The sequence below is a fragment of the Sarcophilus harrisii genome, chromosome 6 (genome assembly GCF_902635505.1).
Source record: "Sarcophilus harrisii chromosome 6, mSarHar1.11, whole genome shotgun sequence".
Taxonomy (NCBI): Eukaryota; Metazoa; Chordata; class Mammalia; order Dasyuromorphia; family Dasyuridae; genus Sarcophilus; species Sarcophilus harrisii.
In genome coordinates, this window is record NC_045431.1 from 210,027,162 (window position 1) to 210,045,272 (window position 18,111).

General features: G+C 38.3%; 1 protein-coding gene across 8 annotated transcripts in view; it reads left to right on the forward strand.

Annotated features, from left to right (window-relative positions):
* Nucleotides 1–18,111, forward strand: part of ANO5 (anoctamin 5) — a 145,156-nt gene that overhangs the window by 121,601 nt on the left and 5,444 nt on the right. For 6 of the 8 annotated variants that reach the window (XM_031941867.1, XM_031941869.1, XM_031941872.1 and 3 more), the window contains 8 exons: nt 803–880; nt 3,710–3,932; nt 9,427–9,596; nt 10,109–10,206; nt 12,088–12,218; nt 13,702–13,907; nt 14,802–14,983; nt 16,230–16,335. In XM_031941867.1, the coding sequence (XP_031797727.1) occupies nt 803–880; nt 3,710–3,932; nt 9,427–9,596; nt 10,109–10,206; nt 12,088–12,218; nt 13,702–13,907; nt 14,802–14,983; nt 16,230–16,335 (1,194 nt within the window). Of the gene's footprint in view, nt 1–802; nt 881–1,508; nt 1,584–3,709; nt 3,933–9,426; nt 9,597–10,108; nt 10,207–12,087; nt 12,219–13,701; nt 13,908–14,801; nt 14,984–16,229; nt 16,336–18,111 lie in introns of all 8 variants that reach the window. The other 2 variants (XM_031941868.1, XM_023506299.2) reach the window with 1 other exon arrangement.

An 18,111-nucleotide genomic window follows, 5' to 3' on the forward strand; every position in this document is an offset into this window, starting at 1 on the left:
GTTACAATTCCATGATTAGAAAAATAACAAATGAACAAAAAAAACCCCAGTTACCATTAACCCTGTTGAAATTATAACACCAGTTCTTTGCCAATATATAGTGGAAGATATTTAAAGAGATTCTATTTAAAAGAAATCCTACAAGTACCTTTGGATTGAGTGATTTTAATGGATCTGATATTAAATTTCTAACGTCCATTGGATACAACTCCATGATTAGAAAAACAACAAATAAACAAAAACCCAAGTTACTATTAACTGAAATTGAAATTATGACTAGTCTTCTGCCAGTATATAGGGGAAGGTTCTTAAAGTAATTCTATTTTTAAAAATTCTATAAACACCTTTGAAATGAGTGATTTTAATGGATCTCACATTGAATTTCAAATGTCTGTTGATTACAACTCCATGATTAGAAAAACAATAAACAAACAAAAACCCCAGTTACCATTAACCTTGCTAACAATTATTAACAGATAAAGTAGTATATCAGTAAGCCATTTGTCAAACAATGACCATTCTACTGCACTGTGAGTAAGAATTGCTATCTTGTGGTTTGGCCACCTTCTCCTACTGGACAGCAGATAGCCTAAGGATGATAAGAGTCGGCTTGAACACCGCGTCCACGATCAGCAAGTGGGATGTCAGCGTATTAGAGAGGCCGAAGCGCCGTCTCAAGAAGCTTGGGGTTTGTCAGAGCTTGCCATTTTGGATGTCTGGCTCTGTATTTTCTTTTCCATTTTCTTTGCCTGTTTGGCTGTCCACCCCAGCCCTCTTTAAACCATCTAATCTGATATTCTAGGAAATAGAACTTGAAAGAAAGTGGACTTTAGATTTCTATGGGAAACTATTCCTCTGCTGGATGGCAATCCTCTTTTGGGTAAGACCTGGCTGCTTCCTTTTGCAGCCGGGGCCTCGGACTAACCAAACTAATCCATTACATGTGAAGGTCTGGAAGTGGTGATGGTCAGGCTTCGAGATGGTGTGGAAGAATGGGACGTGTCCAAACAGGTGCAGGTGGAAGGTTCCACAGAGCACCTCATGCAAAGCAATGCCAGTCTTGGTGATCACTGATTTTAAGTCAAAGGGCTCGGGTTCACATCTTATCTCCCTGTCACATATTGCTGTATGACTGGGCAAAGCACTGAAGGGCAGGACTCCTTTCCTCCATTTGCAAAACAAGTGAATTGCTGGGATGCCCATTAATACGCCCTCCATCCCTTCACTTATGATCTGGTTTCCCTATGAGCTTTTGAGCTTCATTCTAGCTCAGTGTCCACATGTGTCCTGCCATCCTGCAGTGCAGGAGCAGGTGGTTCAGCTTGCTGAGCTCAGCCCACAGTGCCCCTGCCCTCTCCCTGGCATTGCCTTTCCATGATCGGTGATGGGCTCGCCTAAGGTGTGCCTGCTCTCCCACAACTATTGGGGCTCTGACAGCTGTTTGCTGTGAAATAAATCTGTGTGGAGTGTGGATTTTGAATCTTGCTCTGCTTGCTGGCCTGTTACAGGAGCTGGAGCCTTACTTGCCCCTAACTAGTCAGGCACTGCGGTTCTGTTTCTCAGGAGCTACCGTGTTGTTCTGGGTGAGCATCTCTTTGTCTCCTCATCCCTTTAACCACAAATTGTTTGGGATTTGTCCTGAGGCTTGCTGTCCCTGGTGGGTTTCCTTGGGGAGTCTGTTTCACAGCATGCTTCTTGGTTTTAGCCTCTCATGCAAAGTGCACCAGAGTTAGAGTTATAGGGGAAGCACTATGAGAAAAGAAATAAATCCTATTATCTAATATTCCTCCCATGTGACTAGTGAATTCTGTTCTCCCCTCCCTTCTCCAGAATGAACAGAGAAAATTTTAAACCAAAAAGACTTTTCAATTTTCCACCCATAAATTTTTAGTCACTTTTTCTGGAGACATGAGTCCTTTTCTATGTCTCCTGCCTCAAGAGAAAAACAACTGCCCCCAGTTCCTGCCTGTCTTTTGCATTTGAGCTCATTCTGGGATAACCACAGAAGGTTATCCCACGGAAGGGAAGATAAATTGTCTCCCATACATAAAAGAATCATGATTTTTTTCACCATAGAATCTCCCATTGGAGGAACTAACTCTACTGCTGCAAATCACAATCCTTCTGTGACTTAAAAGATAAATTAGAGGCTTACAGACTTACCTGGGATGTTACAGCCAGTATATGTCAGAGACTATCTTTAAATCCAGTTCTGCCTTTATAAACAGCATCCTATCAGTTATGTTATGTATCTACAGATGTATCTACATCACCTATTGTCAAACGATGGAATTAGCACACCCTATGATAGACAATGTTCTATCCAAATATTTAATTCTTCTGATCAGAGCATCATTTTCCCTATTCCATCCTCTCTTTATATATATATGTATATTTTTTTTCTTTCAACTGGTTATTAATTTAAGGAAGTAAGAAGGAATAATCTTTTAAATAGACATTTTTGGGGTTATTAAAGAGAAAGAGACAGAGTAGAATCCAAAAGACACGGATTCAAATCCTGTCTTGTCATACATTCTACCTAAATGACACTAGGAAATAGATCACTTATCTTTTCAGTACTAAGGACCTTGTTAAGACTTTAAGTTGGAGATACACTTAAGAAGCTGATTTGCTTTGGTAGAATGAGTTTCCTTGAAGGGAGCTTTCTTCATGGGGAAATCACAGGCCTGGATGATAACAACAAACAAATCACTACCTAATACAGGCTTGACCTGTCATGATAAGCCCCTTCCCTCTGACCCTTAGCACTCCATCTTTCCTTCCCTATTGGATTGTTAATGTGGACCATTTCCTTCTAAAGCTATTACCAGCCCAAAGGAAGAGAGAACACCATGGTCTATATTTTAGGATAATAAGATTTTCTCTTGCTGAAGTACCGGTGGAATTCTACCAATGTTTTACTTCCCATGTCCAATTCTTATCTAATCAGATCTACGATACTCTATTACAGGCAGCTTTGGTCAAATGTAATATCATGCATATTTTGATATAGGAGCAGAGTTTATTCCTCCCAGTTTTTTGGGTTACATTATAAATTAAATGATGCAAACCACAAAATAGGGCACCCTGGACATATATATTACCTTTCTAGCAAGAATCCTTTTGTGTATCACACCATTACAGGCAGTAACTTCTGTTTGTCTGATAGTGGAAGAAAGGGTTAGAAAGTGAGACTTTTATAACTTCTATTTTCAGAATGGGTAGAAAGCCTGGACTCAAGAAGTCCTGGGTTTAAGATCTGCATATAACACCATACTGACTCTGTGATTCTGGAATAAGTCAATTATCCTACTCCTTGTGTAAGTTATATAAATGTTATCAGTAGAATTATCAATCTTCAGCTAGCTCAGGAAGAAGCATCTATTCTGGGAAATTTCTACACTCGTGAATTCACTGAACTGGTCCCCAAAAGTCCTAAAACAAACCTTAGGAGATCTGGAAAACATTTTCCACTAGAACTTTGCTAGATGCAATAATACCTATATATGTGATGTTTTCTTAATATTTATATCCTGTTAATAGGAGGGGAGACAGATTTGGTGCCCTTTGCATGTTAGGCTGCTAAATTGGCTGATTAAAATGGGAAGTGACCAGTGTGCTACACAGGTCTGGGGAGGTCCCCACCTTGGTTGGGTATGCATCTTCAAGGTCTGCGGTCATAAGCTCTCCATATTTGCCCTCCCCATAGATTTCTCTGATCATAGCCAGTATGATAGCAGTGATTGTATACCGTCTGTCGGTCTACGCGGCGTTTGCAAGCATCATGGAGAACACAGAAACCCTCCAGCCCATCAGCAGTCTTCTGACTCCCCAGTTGGCCACCTCAGTCACTGCATCCTGCTTGAACTTTGTCATCATCATGATCCTGAATTTCTTGTATGAGAGGATAGCCGTGTGGATCACAGATATGGGTAAGCAAGTGCAACTGCTGTTGTGCTCCTGTAGGGTAGAGTGGGGGGAAAAAATGGAGTCTTGAATTAAAGGACTTGATTCAGATCCTTCAGCACTAGGTGAGTTTTCTAACTTCCCTGGTCCTCATTTTCCTCATCTATAAAGTGAAGGCATTGTACTGGATGTTCTCTGAGGACTCTTCCAGTTTTAGATCTGTGGTTGAGGCAGATAACTAAATAAGATGTCTTTGGGGTCATTGGAACAATTAAAAAAAAAAATCATAATACCAAAGCATTCATCTAAATGAGTAATTATTCACTGAAACTTCAACTTGTCATTTTGGGAGGTTATATTGTCCAAAATGTCATTGGGCCCTTTGAGGGACTTGCCTTTGCAACCAGTTCACAGGTCACGTAAAAGAAAATATGTGTTTCTGAGTATGGATGGGTGCATGAATGCATGCATGCAAATGTGTATGTCTCATCCAAATTGATCACCCATTCAGTTCACCAAATTTGGATCTGAATTACTTTTCAAAAAATTTATAATTTTTGTTATTTCATACCAACCACTTCCCAGTAAACTCCTACCCATCTATAAGCCATTTCTTTTTTAATAAAGCACAACAGATAAGCCAAAGGAGTGGCCACATAGTCTTGTCTGCCTAAAAATGCAATCTTCTGCCTTATAGACCCCCATCTCCTTACAATGAGGAAGGCAGGAAGAATCATCAGACTTCTTAGAATTAAGAGTGAGCATTGGATTTAATCTGAGTTCTGATGTCTTCTAATTTATTTTCTATATGATTTTTTACATGATTTCGTGATTACATTACAATATTTACTCATTTATAGATTGCTCTTTTAGTTATGCTTTTTCTCCTCCCCTGTGTTTCTCTTGAGATCTTCAAGAATATCATGTCTTACATCACCACTATTTTCCATTACAATTAAATGACATTATTTTTTTCCCTACAAATCCATGAACATTGAACCACAGACTATGAGGAATCTTGCTAGAAACCTCAGAAGTCACTGAGTCCAAGCCCTCCTTTTTAAGATAAGGAAACTGATGCATAAGGAGATTAAATTAAGAAGGTTGACTTGATTAGGGTCCTACATCTGATAAGCATTAAAGGTGCAATTAGAACCCCACTTTTCCTTAGCCCAAGACCAGCAACTCTCCTTTTTGCCCCTCTGCACTCATCTTTAATGGTCTTTTCAGTTCTGAGTATATGATCTTATTGTTCAGTGGAGTCTTGGGAAACTGACGTGGGGATTAATGAATTGGCTATTAGGAGTCAGAAGGGATTTTAGGCTCTCTTGAATATCCCATTACAAAAAGGGAAAGTGAGGCAGGTCAGAAAGGAATGACTGGATATTGATTTTAAAATGTGAAGGCATTCTGAGTTAAGATGGGTATCTGGAGGTAAAGCCCCACATCAGTTTGGGTGGATGGCATAGTGATGATAACATGGTGACTGACTATAAGTCACCAAGTGGTTCAAGGAAATTGGCTTCTAGTATAATCTAGCTTCAAAAAAAGTGAAAAGTTGAAAGGAAAGAAAGGATTTTGTTTTAGTACTTCAGTGACTTCCTGATCTCCTTAGTGTTAGTATTCCCTCTAATAGTACGGATTTCAACTCTTCCATGCTTTTCAACCTTTGCTATTTTTAAGAGATTCCTTTAACTTTAAACTAATTATTTAAAGGTAAAATGCTACCAAGATTTCTTTGAATTTTAATGGAATTTATTCTCAATATTCTCCAAAGTGTCTTTCAGCAAACATTTTGTCATATTCAGTGGATGTCACTCATATTTATGAAAGCAGATTCCCGGCCATTCCAGTCGCCCTCCTCCCCTTCTGTCCAACCTAAGATATGAGCACAGAAACATTTTCATTTGGCATAAGGCTGAGGCCAAATGGAGAAGGGGAAAGAGCACTGGTCTGAATGCCAGGACTCAAGTCCTGCCCCTCTGCCACTCAAATCATATGTGAGTCATTGGACAGATCACAACTGTTAAGTATTGTATAAATGCAAGAGTTGCCCTAAATGGCTCTTTCCATCTGTCAACCTAAGTGTCTTGGATCCAGCTTGTTCTCATGCCCAAGTTTAGTGGTTAAACCCTTCCTGTGTAGGGCTTTTTCATCTCTGAAGTCATCCTATGGCCTGGATACCAAAAACAGTGTTAACCCAAAGAAGTAGTTTTCTAATAAACAAGGATTTCATAGAAAGGAGAACAAAGAATAGAAAGGAGAGACAGAAACAAGTAAATCTCCCCTGAACTTACTACATTATTGGCCCAATTCCTTTTAGCCCCTGCTTAAGAACTGGTTGAGGGTTAAGTAAATCATATTGTTTCCCTCCTAAAAGCTTTATGATTTTGATTGTCTCATTTAGAAGAAAAGAGGGAGGGGGAGGGGCAAGGTACTACATTTAATGAGGTTCCTTAGAAGTCCTTTTGTCCTAAAAGGTAAAAGAAACCAGAAGAGGTAATTCTAAATCTCCTAAACAAAAGGCTGGAGGGAAAGGAAAAAGAATAAGCATTTATTAAACTTCTATTAAGGGCCAGGGACTGTTAAGTCCTTTACAAATATCATCTCATTTGATCCCCACTAATGCTAGAAAGTAGGTACTACTGTTATCCCCATTTTACAGGTGAGGCAGACAGAAGTCAAGTGACTTCTTAGGGCCACCCAGCTCAAAAGCTTCTATTAGATTTTAACTCAGATCTTACTAATTGAGACTTAACACCATACCTATTTTGCTACCTCACTAACTATAGCAGCTCTCATGACTTCTCCCTACTTTCTTAAACTGGTTCACAACTCCATATTGGGTCATATAACTGAATGTGGAGGTAATGAAATATGATTTATTATTAGTAAATGTTTGATTTGCATATCTATTTCCATATCCCTATGTTCCTTGGGGTTATATAAATATTTCTCTGACAAAAAAGGGTAATGAGTTTGAAAAAGTTTGAGAAGCCCTGATCTCCAGCAATTCTACCCTCTTTCCTCTACAATGGTCAATACTAAATGTCCAGAATGACAATCCTGTAGTTTACATGTTGTCCTACTAAGCCAAGCTCACAGTCCTACTTATTTGACAAATGAGTCAGAAAGAAACAAAGATTCTAGATTACCCCATGTTGGACTGCTGGATTCTAATCTCAGTTTTGTCAGTGTACTGTGGGCTTCTTTTCTCATCATTTAAGCGAAGGCTTTGGACTGGGTGACCTTTGAAATTCCTTTCAGCTCGAAATCAATGACTCTCTGCCCATATTACCCCTTCCCTCAAGCCATTCCCTCCAAGACTCTCTGAGGGTAAGTAAACGATGAGTTATATATTACACACTTGGTGGGGTAGCAACTCCAATCCAATTAAATAGCAAGAGTCCCCAAAGTTCAAATCTCTTCTGCTCCATTGTTCTCTCAACAGGAAAGCTTTTATTTTCTTATTCCAACTCTCATGCTCTGTCATCCAATAAAAGGACAATCGGAGCAAATCAACTACTTAAAAAATAACAATAATCAGCTCTACATGCAGCTTGTTTAAATGAGATGCACTTAAATAAATTCATTTTGTCATCTTCTAATTGAAATGCAGTTAAATTGCACTAAAATCAGGAGGATCACCACTAGAGCACATTATTGTATATGCCTTTATGTAAAGGGGAAGCATTAATTCAGATTCTCTAAAAAGACATTGACCTTATAACGTTAGCTTCTGCTGGAGGAAATTAATAGAACAAAACTATGGCCACTGCTTGTCTGGGTCTTTGGCTCCCTCTTGTGTGGAGAAAAGAATATAACTTTTTTAGCTTTGAGGTATTTTCATTGGAAATGGAAATTTCATTGCATTTTTTTTCAGAATATGAATTTCCATTTTACACACATATATAAGTCTACATGTAGGTATATCTGTATCTATAATGAGAGAGTGAGTGAGTAAGGAGGAAAATTATATGATATATATTTATAAAATTTAGGAGCCTCTAGAAAGGAGACAGCAGTCAGCAGACAATAAGAGAAACATCAAGTAATACAGAGAGCGGGATTTTTAAGTAGAAATTGTGAAAGTGTGCTTTAAAAAAAACCTTGATAACTACATATCCATGTAATTCATTTATTTTATGAACTTATGTATGTTATTTTATGATTAAAAACTCTGCTGAGAAGAGATCTGTGGTCTTCATCAGCCTTCTAAAGGACTCTATGATAGAAAAGGGTCTTCCAAATATTAGGATCCTAGGTAGAGAGCTAGGAAATATCTTAGAAACCATCTACTTCTACTCTCTTTATAGGAAATGCAAGTCTTTTTTTATTATTATAGCTTTTTATTGACAAAACATATGTATGGGTAATTTTTCAGCATTGACCCCTGCAAAACCTTCTGTTCCAATTTTTCTCCTCCTCCCTCCCCTAGATGGCAGGTAGTCCAATACATGTTAAATATGTTAAAGTATATGTTAAATACAATATATGTCTACATATTTATACAGTTATCTTTCTGCACAAGAAAAATCAGATCTGAGAAGAAAAACAAAAATGCAAGCAAACAATAACAGAGTGTAAATGCTATCCACTCTCATTTCCCAGTGTTCTTTCTCTGGCTGTAGCTGGTTCTGTTCATTACTGATCAATTGGAACTGAATTGGATCCTCTCATTGTTGAAGATAGCCATTTCCATCAGAATGGATCCTCATATAGTATTATTGTTGAGGTGTATTTGGAAGCTCTTAAAGGATGAAGGTCAAGAGTAGCAAAGATCTTTCATTCTCCTTTACACTGAAAGACTTCTATTGGAAACAGTTTAAAGGAAACCTAGAATTCTAGGGATTTCTCCAGACTGCTCTGACAATGGTAGACAGCATTGACTGTAGTAGACAAGTTGATGAAAACTCTAGCTGTACAACTTTTTCAAGTATATGATCGCTCATTCGTAAATAAATATTGTATTTGTAAAATCCTAATAATTAGAGTTGAGTTCATGTCTTCTTTTCTTCTTCTTTCTCCTCCTCTCCTCCAAAAAGCTTATTTCTTGAAGTCTAAAGCAACTATGTGCGTATTAAGCAATTAATAGACCAAAGTAACAGATCATAGCTAATTTAGGCACAAACTTTATGAGGAAGTGTTTAGGTAATCCAGCTTTACAGAGGACAGCAAAGACATAATTTTAGAAAGGATTTAAGTGGGGAGTTGGAAGGGACCTCAGAAACAATCTAATCTGATTTCTTCATTTTATGGATGAGGAAATGGATCCATGTAAGTTGTCCATGGGAGATCCTTCATGCTGGATTTAACTTTAGGCTATATAGGTTTTTGGGATGCCAGGTAAGGTCTGAATCTGGGTCCTTTGACTCCAGGAGCAATTCTTATATCACTATTCCCTGAAGGCTGGTTAGATCTTAGCCACAGTCATGTGTCCAGTTACCCAAGTGAATACTGGTTCTCGGGGAGATACGACACAATCTTCAGCATTAACATTCTGTGTTTTTGACCCTTCAGAAATTCCTCGAACCCACTTGGAATATGAGAACAGGCTTACCATGAAAATGTTCTTGTTTCAATTCGTCAACTATTACTCGTCATGTTTTTATGTGGCGTTCTTTAAAGGGAAATTTGTGGGTTACCCAGGAGCCTACACATACATGTTCAGCAAATGGAGGAATGAAGAGGTAGGTCTTTTCTTCATAGAAAGGTCCCCTTTGGGTCATTGGTATTTTATTAAGTGCTTAATATGTGATCAGCACTGTAGTGAGCTCCTTGGCCTCTGAGAGCTTACTTAATTCCTCTCCAAGTTTTCCTAGGGTACTTCGAGTTCCCACTGTATAGTTTTTTTTTTTCCACTTTGTCTTATGGTACCTTATGCATGTATACCTTCCTTGCTACAGCATAAATTCTTTGAAGATTGGGACTGTCATTTTAAAAAAAATGTCCCTAGCACAGTGCCTTATATACAGCAGGTCTTCAATAAATTTTTGTTAAATTATATTGACCAGTCATGTCTTAGAAGATATCTTGACAGACTTCCCCCATCCTTCTCTAATCCTTAAAATGATAAGTTATATATATATTGTTCATGGTTAGTTGGTGTTCAAATAGTTTGGTTGGGGCTTTTATTTCTTTTCTTGGGGAAAAAGATGTACTTCTCATTGTTTCTTTGTCCCTTTCTTTTTCCTCTGCTCAGTGTGATCCAGCAGGCTGCCTTATAGAACTGACAACACAGCTCACGATCATCATGGCTGGAAAGCAGATTTGGGGCAACATCCAGGAAGCCATTCTGCCGTACGTATTGCTTTGGAGTTCCCCACCTAATAATAGCCATATAACATTTACACAGAGTTTTAAGGTCATAAGGAAAGCTCCCTAATTCATTTAGAGGGCCCAAACATGTAGATTCCTTTGAGAATAATGACAGTCTTACTTCCACAGCAAAGATTTAAACCAGTAAAAACCTTATCTGTAAACCAAATAGTCCCTAATTCAGTAAAGTAACACAGGCTTGGCCAAGTGTGGCTCTGTTACCCTGAGTGATATGGGAGGAAAGAGGATTTGACTGTCTCTTATTAGATGATCCTACTGAGCGAGAGAAAGACTGCTGATCTCTGCCACATTAGTAGTAGAGCTTAAGATTGTAAAACCATTGGTTAGAGAGTCTTTGTAAAGACATCTATTTTTTTTTTTTTCTAGACGTGTAGTAGAAATGATGCGAAGGAAGAAAAACTGGGGGGGGGGGGGAAATGTTGCATTTTATTCACAGCTAAGAATTAGATGAAAAAAGAGGAAATTATAATGTTAAAAGCTGGTGTTGACATTGTTAAAGTAGTTTATATCAATAGCTTGGAGTAGGAACATATGAGTTTGAATCCTACCTATGCCACCTATTAGTTGTGATTGTGGGGAAAGTTCCTTTATCTCTTAAAGTCTCAATTTCCTTCTCTCTGAAATTAGTATAATACCTCCTTCCTAGAGCTGTTGTGCCATAATGAAGGCAAAATTTAAAACTCTGTGTGTGTATGTTGAGTGCATGTATGTTTTTATATATATGTTTGTGTGTGTGTGTCTGTGTGTATGTGTATGTATTTGAATATGTCCTCAGCTGTATGACTTTGGGCAAGTCACTTAACCCTCCTCCTTCCTTCCTCCCCCCCCCATTGCCTCCCCAAAAAGAGAGAAAGAAATGGACTTAAAGCCTTACTCTACTCAGATTGCCTTCCTCTGGATGCTTTTCAGGGTCAATCCTAAACAGAACATAATATCCCAAGCTCATCTTAGCAGGCCAAGGTGCCACAGAACCTTTATCTCCTCATTTCTGCAAGCTTAATATAGTCTAAGATTGGATTAAGCATTTCTGGCTGCAACTTCAGACTACTGATTCATATTGAGCTTGCGGTCCATTAAAACTCTAAAAGATTTTTCATGCAAAGAACCATCTAACTGCACGTCTCTCACTTTGTATTTGCAAAATGGATTGTTTTTTTGCATCCTATTATCACTAGTGAATTTCAACCTATTAGATTTAGCTTTGTGCTGTGGCTTGTCAAGATCTTTTTTTGGATTCTGACTCTGTCATGCAGTGCTTAAATTAACTATTCTTCCAGATTTGTGTCCCTTGGAGAGTTGATAAGTATGGCATCCATTCCTTTATCCAAATTATGAATCAAAATGTTAAACCACTCAGAACCAAGTAGAGAAAACCCTGAGTGACTCCATGGAGATCTGCTGCTAAGGTGACATCATAAACTTCTCACTCTGAATCTGCAGCTGGCTATTGCTACTGATATTAACTGGCTCTTTTATAGAAATGTGAAATCTGAAAAGTCCTTTACATGTGTGATCTCATTTGAACCTCACAATAGCCTTTTAAGGTAGACCACTCTGTGTTGTTATCCTCATTCAAATAATGAGGAAATCAGTGTTTGAAAGGTTGGGATTTGCCCATGCTCACATGACTAGTAAGTATTGGAGGGAGGACAGGAACCCAAGTATTCTTGACCCCAAAGAAAGCATTCTATTACATGAAGCTGGAATAAGTCAAGGCTCTACTTCCCCCATAAATTTTCAAGAGACTATTGGACTAGGTTACACACATGGTTCCTTCAAGCTCCAGTTATTACTTTGGCCACTTGTTTTATTCCAACCTATCCCTTCTCCCTCTTCTTACAGTTGGGTTTGGAACTGGTGGCGACGCCGGAGAGCAAGGACTAACTCTGAGAAACTGTACAGCCGATGGGAGCAGGATCATGCTCTTCAGAGTTTTGGGCCCCTGGGGCTGTTCTATGAGTACTTAGAAATGGGTAAGTTCTCTTTAGCTTTCTTATTGAAGAACCTGTTCATCAGAGAGGAAGGTAATATTTACTAATAGATGGCAGTTGTGGTTAATCAATAAATATTAAGAACCCACCGTTATGCTGAGCACTCTGCTAAGCATTGGATTTGCTACTGACTTGTAACATGGCACATGTTAAGAAGTGAAGTCTAATAGTTTAAAGAGACAAAAAAGAAAAAAAATTTAAAGCCATTAATCCCTAAACTGTAAAGAAATAGGAAGTTCTTTGCCACTATACTTACCCCTATTGATCTGTATTGAATTTGTTGACTCTCAAGAGTCTGCCAGCAGAGGGAGCTAAAGGGAATAGTCAATTACAGAATACTCGATTGTTAGTATATATAATCAATTAACTAGCACATTTATTAATTAGCTAGCATTTACTAAATACCTACCATGTGCCAACCATTATGCTAAATGCTGAGGATATAAAGAGAAGAAAAGACAGTCCGTAGTCTCACAAAGTTCTTTTGGCTAAATAGGGAAAACTACATGCAAGCATCTATGTAAAAACAAGATTTATATAGGATCAGTTAGGGATAATCACACTGGAAATGAAGTAGCATCAAAGAAAACTGAGAAAGGTTTCTTGTAGAAGACAGGATTTCAGCTGAGATTTGAAGGAAGCCAGGGAAGCTAGGAGGAAGAGAGAAGGAAGGAAAGAGTTCCAGGCATAAGGGAACAGCTAGTGAAAACACCTCAGAATGAGAAGATGAAGATTAGAAAGCACCATGGTCAAAACCATCAAATTATCACAAGAAGGGATTGGTTGGACAAAAGCTTGCTTTACCGATTCCTGGGGACACTAGAGATAATTCATAAAGTTTTAAAGGATCATAGATGACAAGATCAAGAAATCTGTGACGGAAGTATCCTTACAGAAGATCAAGTCCAGTCCTCTCATTTTATCACATGAATTATGAAAAAAATGCTAAATCCAGAGCCTGAAAATCTTTATTTGAATCCTGGCTTAGTCATTTATTATTTGGATGACTTTAAGAAATCATTTAGCCTCCCCAGACCTCAGTTTCCTGATCTATATAACATGAAGAAGCTGGAGTTCTTGCAGTTCTAGGTCTAGATCTCACGAGGCAAATTTGGGACAATTACAAAGGAAGGGCTGATTTAAATACCAGGCATATACTTTATAGAATTCCTGATGCAGTTCAGGCTAAAATCATAAGTAACATTATTAAAGGACTTTGGTAAATCTGTGTTTCATAGGCCATCCATACTGGCAGAGAGAGATTATGGGAGTTTCATTCCTAATCTTGAATTTTGATGTTAGAGACTACACCTTCCTGTTCTGTGGCTAATTTTTACCCCTGTAATGGAGAGAATGAAGTTGTTTCTGTCTTTGCAACTTTAGAACTTGGTATAGTGGCTTGCATACAATAGATACTTAAAGTGGTTGTGGACTGAAGTTGGTGCTTCTGATTCTTTCTCTACAGTCATCCAGTTTGGCTTCATTACCCTCTTTGTGGCCTCCTTTCCCTTGGCTCCTCTTCTTGCCCTTATGAACAACATTTTGGAAATCCGAGTTGACTCTTGGAAACTAACCACCCAGTACAGGAGGCCTGTGGCTGCCAAAGCCCACAGCATCGGAGTGTGGCAAGAAATTCTCAATGGCATGGCTGTTTTGTCCGTTGTTACTAATGTAAGTTGACTATTTTAAACTAAGTGATTGATTTTCTGGGTGGGAAGTTTGTTTCCTGAGGATATGATTTTTGAAAATCAACTCTGCATTTGATTCTTCCTTCTGGGCCTGCCGAGAGCAATATCTCATTCTGATGTTGATTTTTTTCCTGGTCCTAGTGTTCTAGAGCCTTTAGGAGAAGACTTGTAGTGTATGGAACTCATCACTAAATTTTAAATTTTTGTCTATGTCAAAGGGCAAAAGAAGGTATGGAAGTTGCAGTTGCAGATTTAGGCTCCACTTAAGGCAAAAACATAACAGTGATTGCTAATCAGCAATAGAAATAGGGGAGATTAATTCAAATTTCAGTTCAACCAATATATTATTTTTATCATCATTTTACAGATAAGGATACTGAGGCAGGTAAAGGTTAAGGCATTTGCCCACATTCAAGCAACTGAGACTATATTTGAACTGAGATTCTCTTTCCACTGCCCTGACTAACTGCTTTCTTCCTAAGCATGATGAAATGTGGAATGAGTGTTCCCATGTGCCTTTTTACCTTTTCATACGGCCTTGTCCAATTACTGGGGGAAATAGATCCTATATAACATGACCTCTAATCTATCCCTTGAAACATACACTGACTCCACCTCTAACCAACAAAAATGATCAGTAGAAATGACCATACCTAATCTCAATAGGCCCTTTCATAACACTGGTGTTAAGGGATAAGGATAACACGATATTTTTGGATTTCCAGGATGACAGTAAGGAAGGTGGACTTCTCAGAGCTGTTGTAGCTACAGTATTAATGCACTCTCCTAGCATATTTTTACTTTGTAAAGGTATCTATATGACTGATGAGATCAACGGTGCTTTCACTACTCACTTGTTTTTCCTCACTGGTTTCAGGCCTTCATTGTCGCCTTCACCTCAGACATGATTCCCCGGCTGGTTTACTATTATGCCTATTCAACCGACAACAATTCCCCCATGTCTGGATACATCAACAACAGCCTTTCCGTGTTCCAGATCTCCGACTTTCCAAATACTACTCTACCTGCTGGGAGCACGGGCTCATTCACCACTTGCAGGTATGGTTTAATCCTCTTACTTGTTAGGAGTCTTTCCTAACATCAGTATCTTAGACCTTGCCTGGGAGTCCAAAAGTCACAGGTCTAGACCATGACTAAATAGCTGTTTACCTGGAATGATCCTATAACCTCTGAAACTTAGAGTGTTTCTCCATCAACTAGAAAAGTAGGACAACAAGTGCCAGAATCTCATCTCGTCTTTGGCTGTGAGTCTTCTGAATATCAAGAATCATAAGAAAAAGGATCCCTAAAAATAATTATGATTCTAATAATGATAATGGTGATGCTGATTTTATTTTTGATCTGGATCTGGGGTTTAATCTACATGAGAAAATTTCTGATTTGGAATCCCAGGATGAATAAAGGAATTCCCAACAGAGAAGCAAATTTGCTCATATTCTTAGAGAGTTGAATGAGACAGTAAGAAATTAAGAGATTGTCAGAGACAGGATATAACTTCTTTACTCCGTGGCTAGTACTCTGTCTATTATACTAAATAAATTAATAACTGGGATTGATAGTGCTTTAAGGTTTGCAAAGCATATTCTATACATTATCCTATTTGAGCCACACAATAACTCTATAAAGTAGGGAATAGAGGTATTATCCTCCTCATCTGAGGGCAGGTAGGAAGTTCAGTAGATAGAACCCTGAAATTGGAATCAGGAAGACTCATCTCCATGAATACATATCTGGCCTCAGATACTTGCTAGCTGTGTGATCCTGGGCAAATCACGTAACCCTGTTTGCCTCAGTTTCCTCAACTGCAAAATGATCTGGAGAAGGAAATGGTAAACCACTCCATTGTCTTTGTCAAGATATCCCCAAATGGGTTCGTGATAGATCAGACGTGACTGAAAAACAGATGAAAAACAACAAAAACCATTCTCTTCTAAGATAAGAAAAATGAGAATTTAAGCACCTACTACATACCAGCCACTGTGCTAAATAATGTATAACATGGCTAAACATTGTGATACAGTGATAATATCTCTGTATTCTAAGGACCAGATTTCAAGACCTTCCCCTGCTGCTTATTGCTTCCTTGACCCTGAAGAAGTCCCTACATCTCTTTGGACTTTCCAAGGTTTCCTAATTTGTAAAAAGAGAGAATTGGACGAAGTGAATACCGAGATCCCTTTCAATCATACAGGTTCCTACAAATGTTTCATATGTGTACCATCTGCCACTTCTTGACAAAAAGGAAAACCTGCAGCTCCTGACTGTGTTCCTTTTCCCAATATAGGTATAGAGATTATCGCTATCCCCCTGACCATGAAAAGAAATACTTGCACACCATGCAATTCTGGCACATTCTTGCTGCCAAGATGGCCTTCATCATCATTATGGAAGTAAGTCCTTCCTTATTATCTAACCCATCCTTGTGTTGCTCTCTCTTATAATAAGATATTGCTTTTCAATCTTTTGATGTTTATGAGATACCTGGCATTTTTTTCTACATTTTTGAAATAGGAATTGTACTCAAGAAAGAAATTAGTATTAAGAAAAAAGTTATCTAGGAAATCTCTAATGCACTAAAAAATGATTACTCCCCTGCAGGGTGCTCATTGTTATTGTACAAAATACAAAAGTAGAACATCAAGTTCTTGCCTCAGGAAAACATGATAGTTGTCCTGAAATATTGGAAGCATTATTATGGAGATGAGGAGATAAACTTGTTCTAATCGTCCCCCAAGGTCAGGATTAGGAGTATTGGATAGAAATAACAGAGGAATAGATTGAGTCTAGTTGTAAATTTTTTTAATAACTGAACTATCCACATATGGAATGAGTTGTCTGGGGGAGATAATGAGTTCCCCATCACTAGAAGTCTTCCTGTGGGAAGCAGAATGACCACTAACAGGAATGTTGGAGAGGGAATTCTTAATCAAACGTGGGTTGAACCAGATGGCCTCTAAGGTATTTTGCAACTCTGATTCTATGGTTTTTATGAGTAGACAAGGAAGGCTTCATGGGTAGATGTGGGTCTTAGCTAGCCTTGAAGGCTAAGTAGGATTTAAATAGGAGGCATAGAAAGGAAAGATTGAAAATGACATGAGTCCTACAAACAGATCATATCTCAAGAAGAACAGCTCGGATGGGAAGGGGCTTAGAAATTATCTTCTAGTTGGAACAACTAAAGGAGTGGGGTAGAATAGGGTGTGAAGCCTGAAGAAAGGCTAGACAGAGAATCATCTCAGAATTGGAGGAGGGGCCAGAGTCATTTAGTTTAAACCATATCTGAGCAAAAATCCAAACTGGTATTCCCTCATATATTGTTCTTTCTGTAATTGGAAGAAGCATTGGAAGGCATCTAGTACAGTCTCTTATTCAATTTAGGAATCTTCTCTATATCATGTTGCTGAAATGTAGTCATCCAGCCTCTCTCATTATCTTGTAAATCAGTTCTCATTTTCAAGTTGGGACTGTCTGTTTTTTTATGGTGGAAATTACAGTCAAGCTGACCCTCACATTCCACTGAGGCACCATAAGGGATTTTAGTCTTCACTAAATAAGGGTATTTCCTTCTTTTATCTAAAATTTGAAACTTGCTAGAATTTTCATTTGGACTCGGGGAATTCTGAAGTCTCAGTTGATGAACTTTTGCTCTCTTGTTATTCCTTGTGTCATCTACCCCAGTTGTATTTGATGCACAGCCTGCAGCCCATGACACTCCTGAGTACTTCCTGAATCAGATTACAATGTAGTGGGGGAAAAAATAAGTTAAAAATATGTAGTTGAGAAATATTTAACAAAGTAAATAAAAATTAAGTAAAAGTAGATACTATATTTTAAAACTAAGTCAATATGAAACCTACAGGGATTCTTATATGTATGGATTACTGATCCCTGTTTCTATTTGAGTTTAACACCGCTGGTCTATTCCAGCCATGGGCTGCCCTAAGCAAACGTGAGAAGAGGCATAATTCTTCACTCAACCGGTTTCCCATTCTCTCCAAATGGGTTAGTTTTAATTTCTCAAACCATATTCTAGATAATGTACTAAGCCCAGCCAAAAAACAGTGTGTCTTAAACTATTTAATGTAGCCAGTCCGATAGCATGCTATCTATGCTGGCCCTTTCCCTGTTCTCTCCAATAGCCACATCATTCTGTGCTGCCTTTTGTC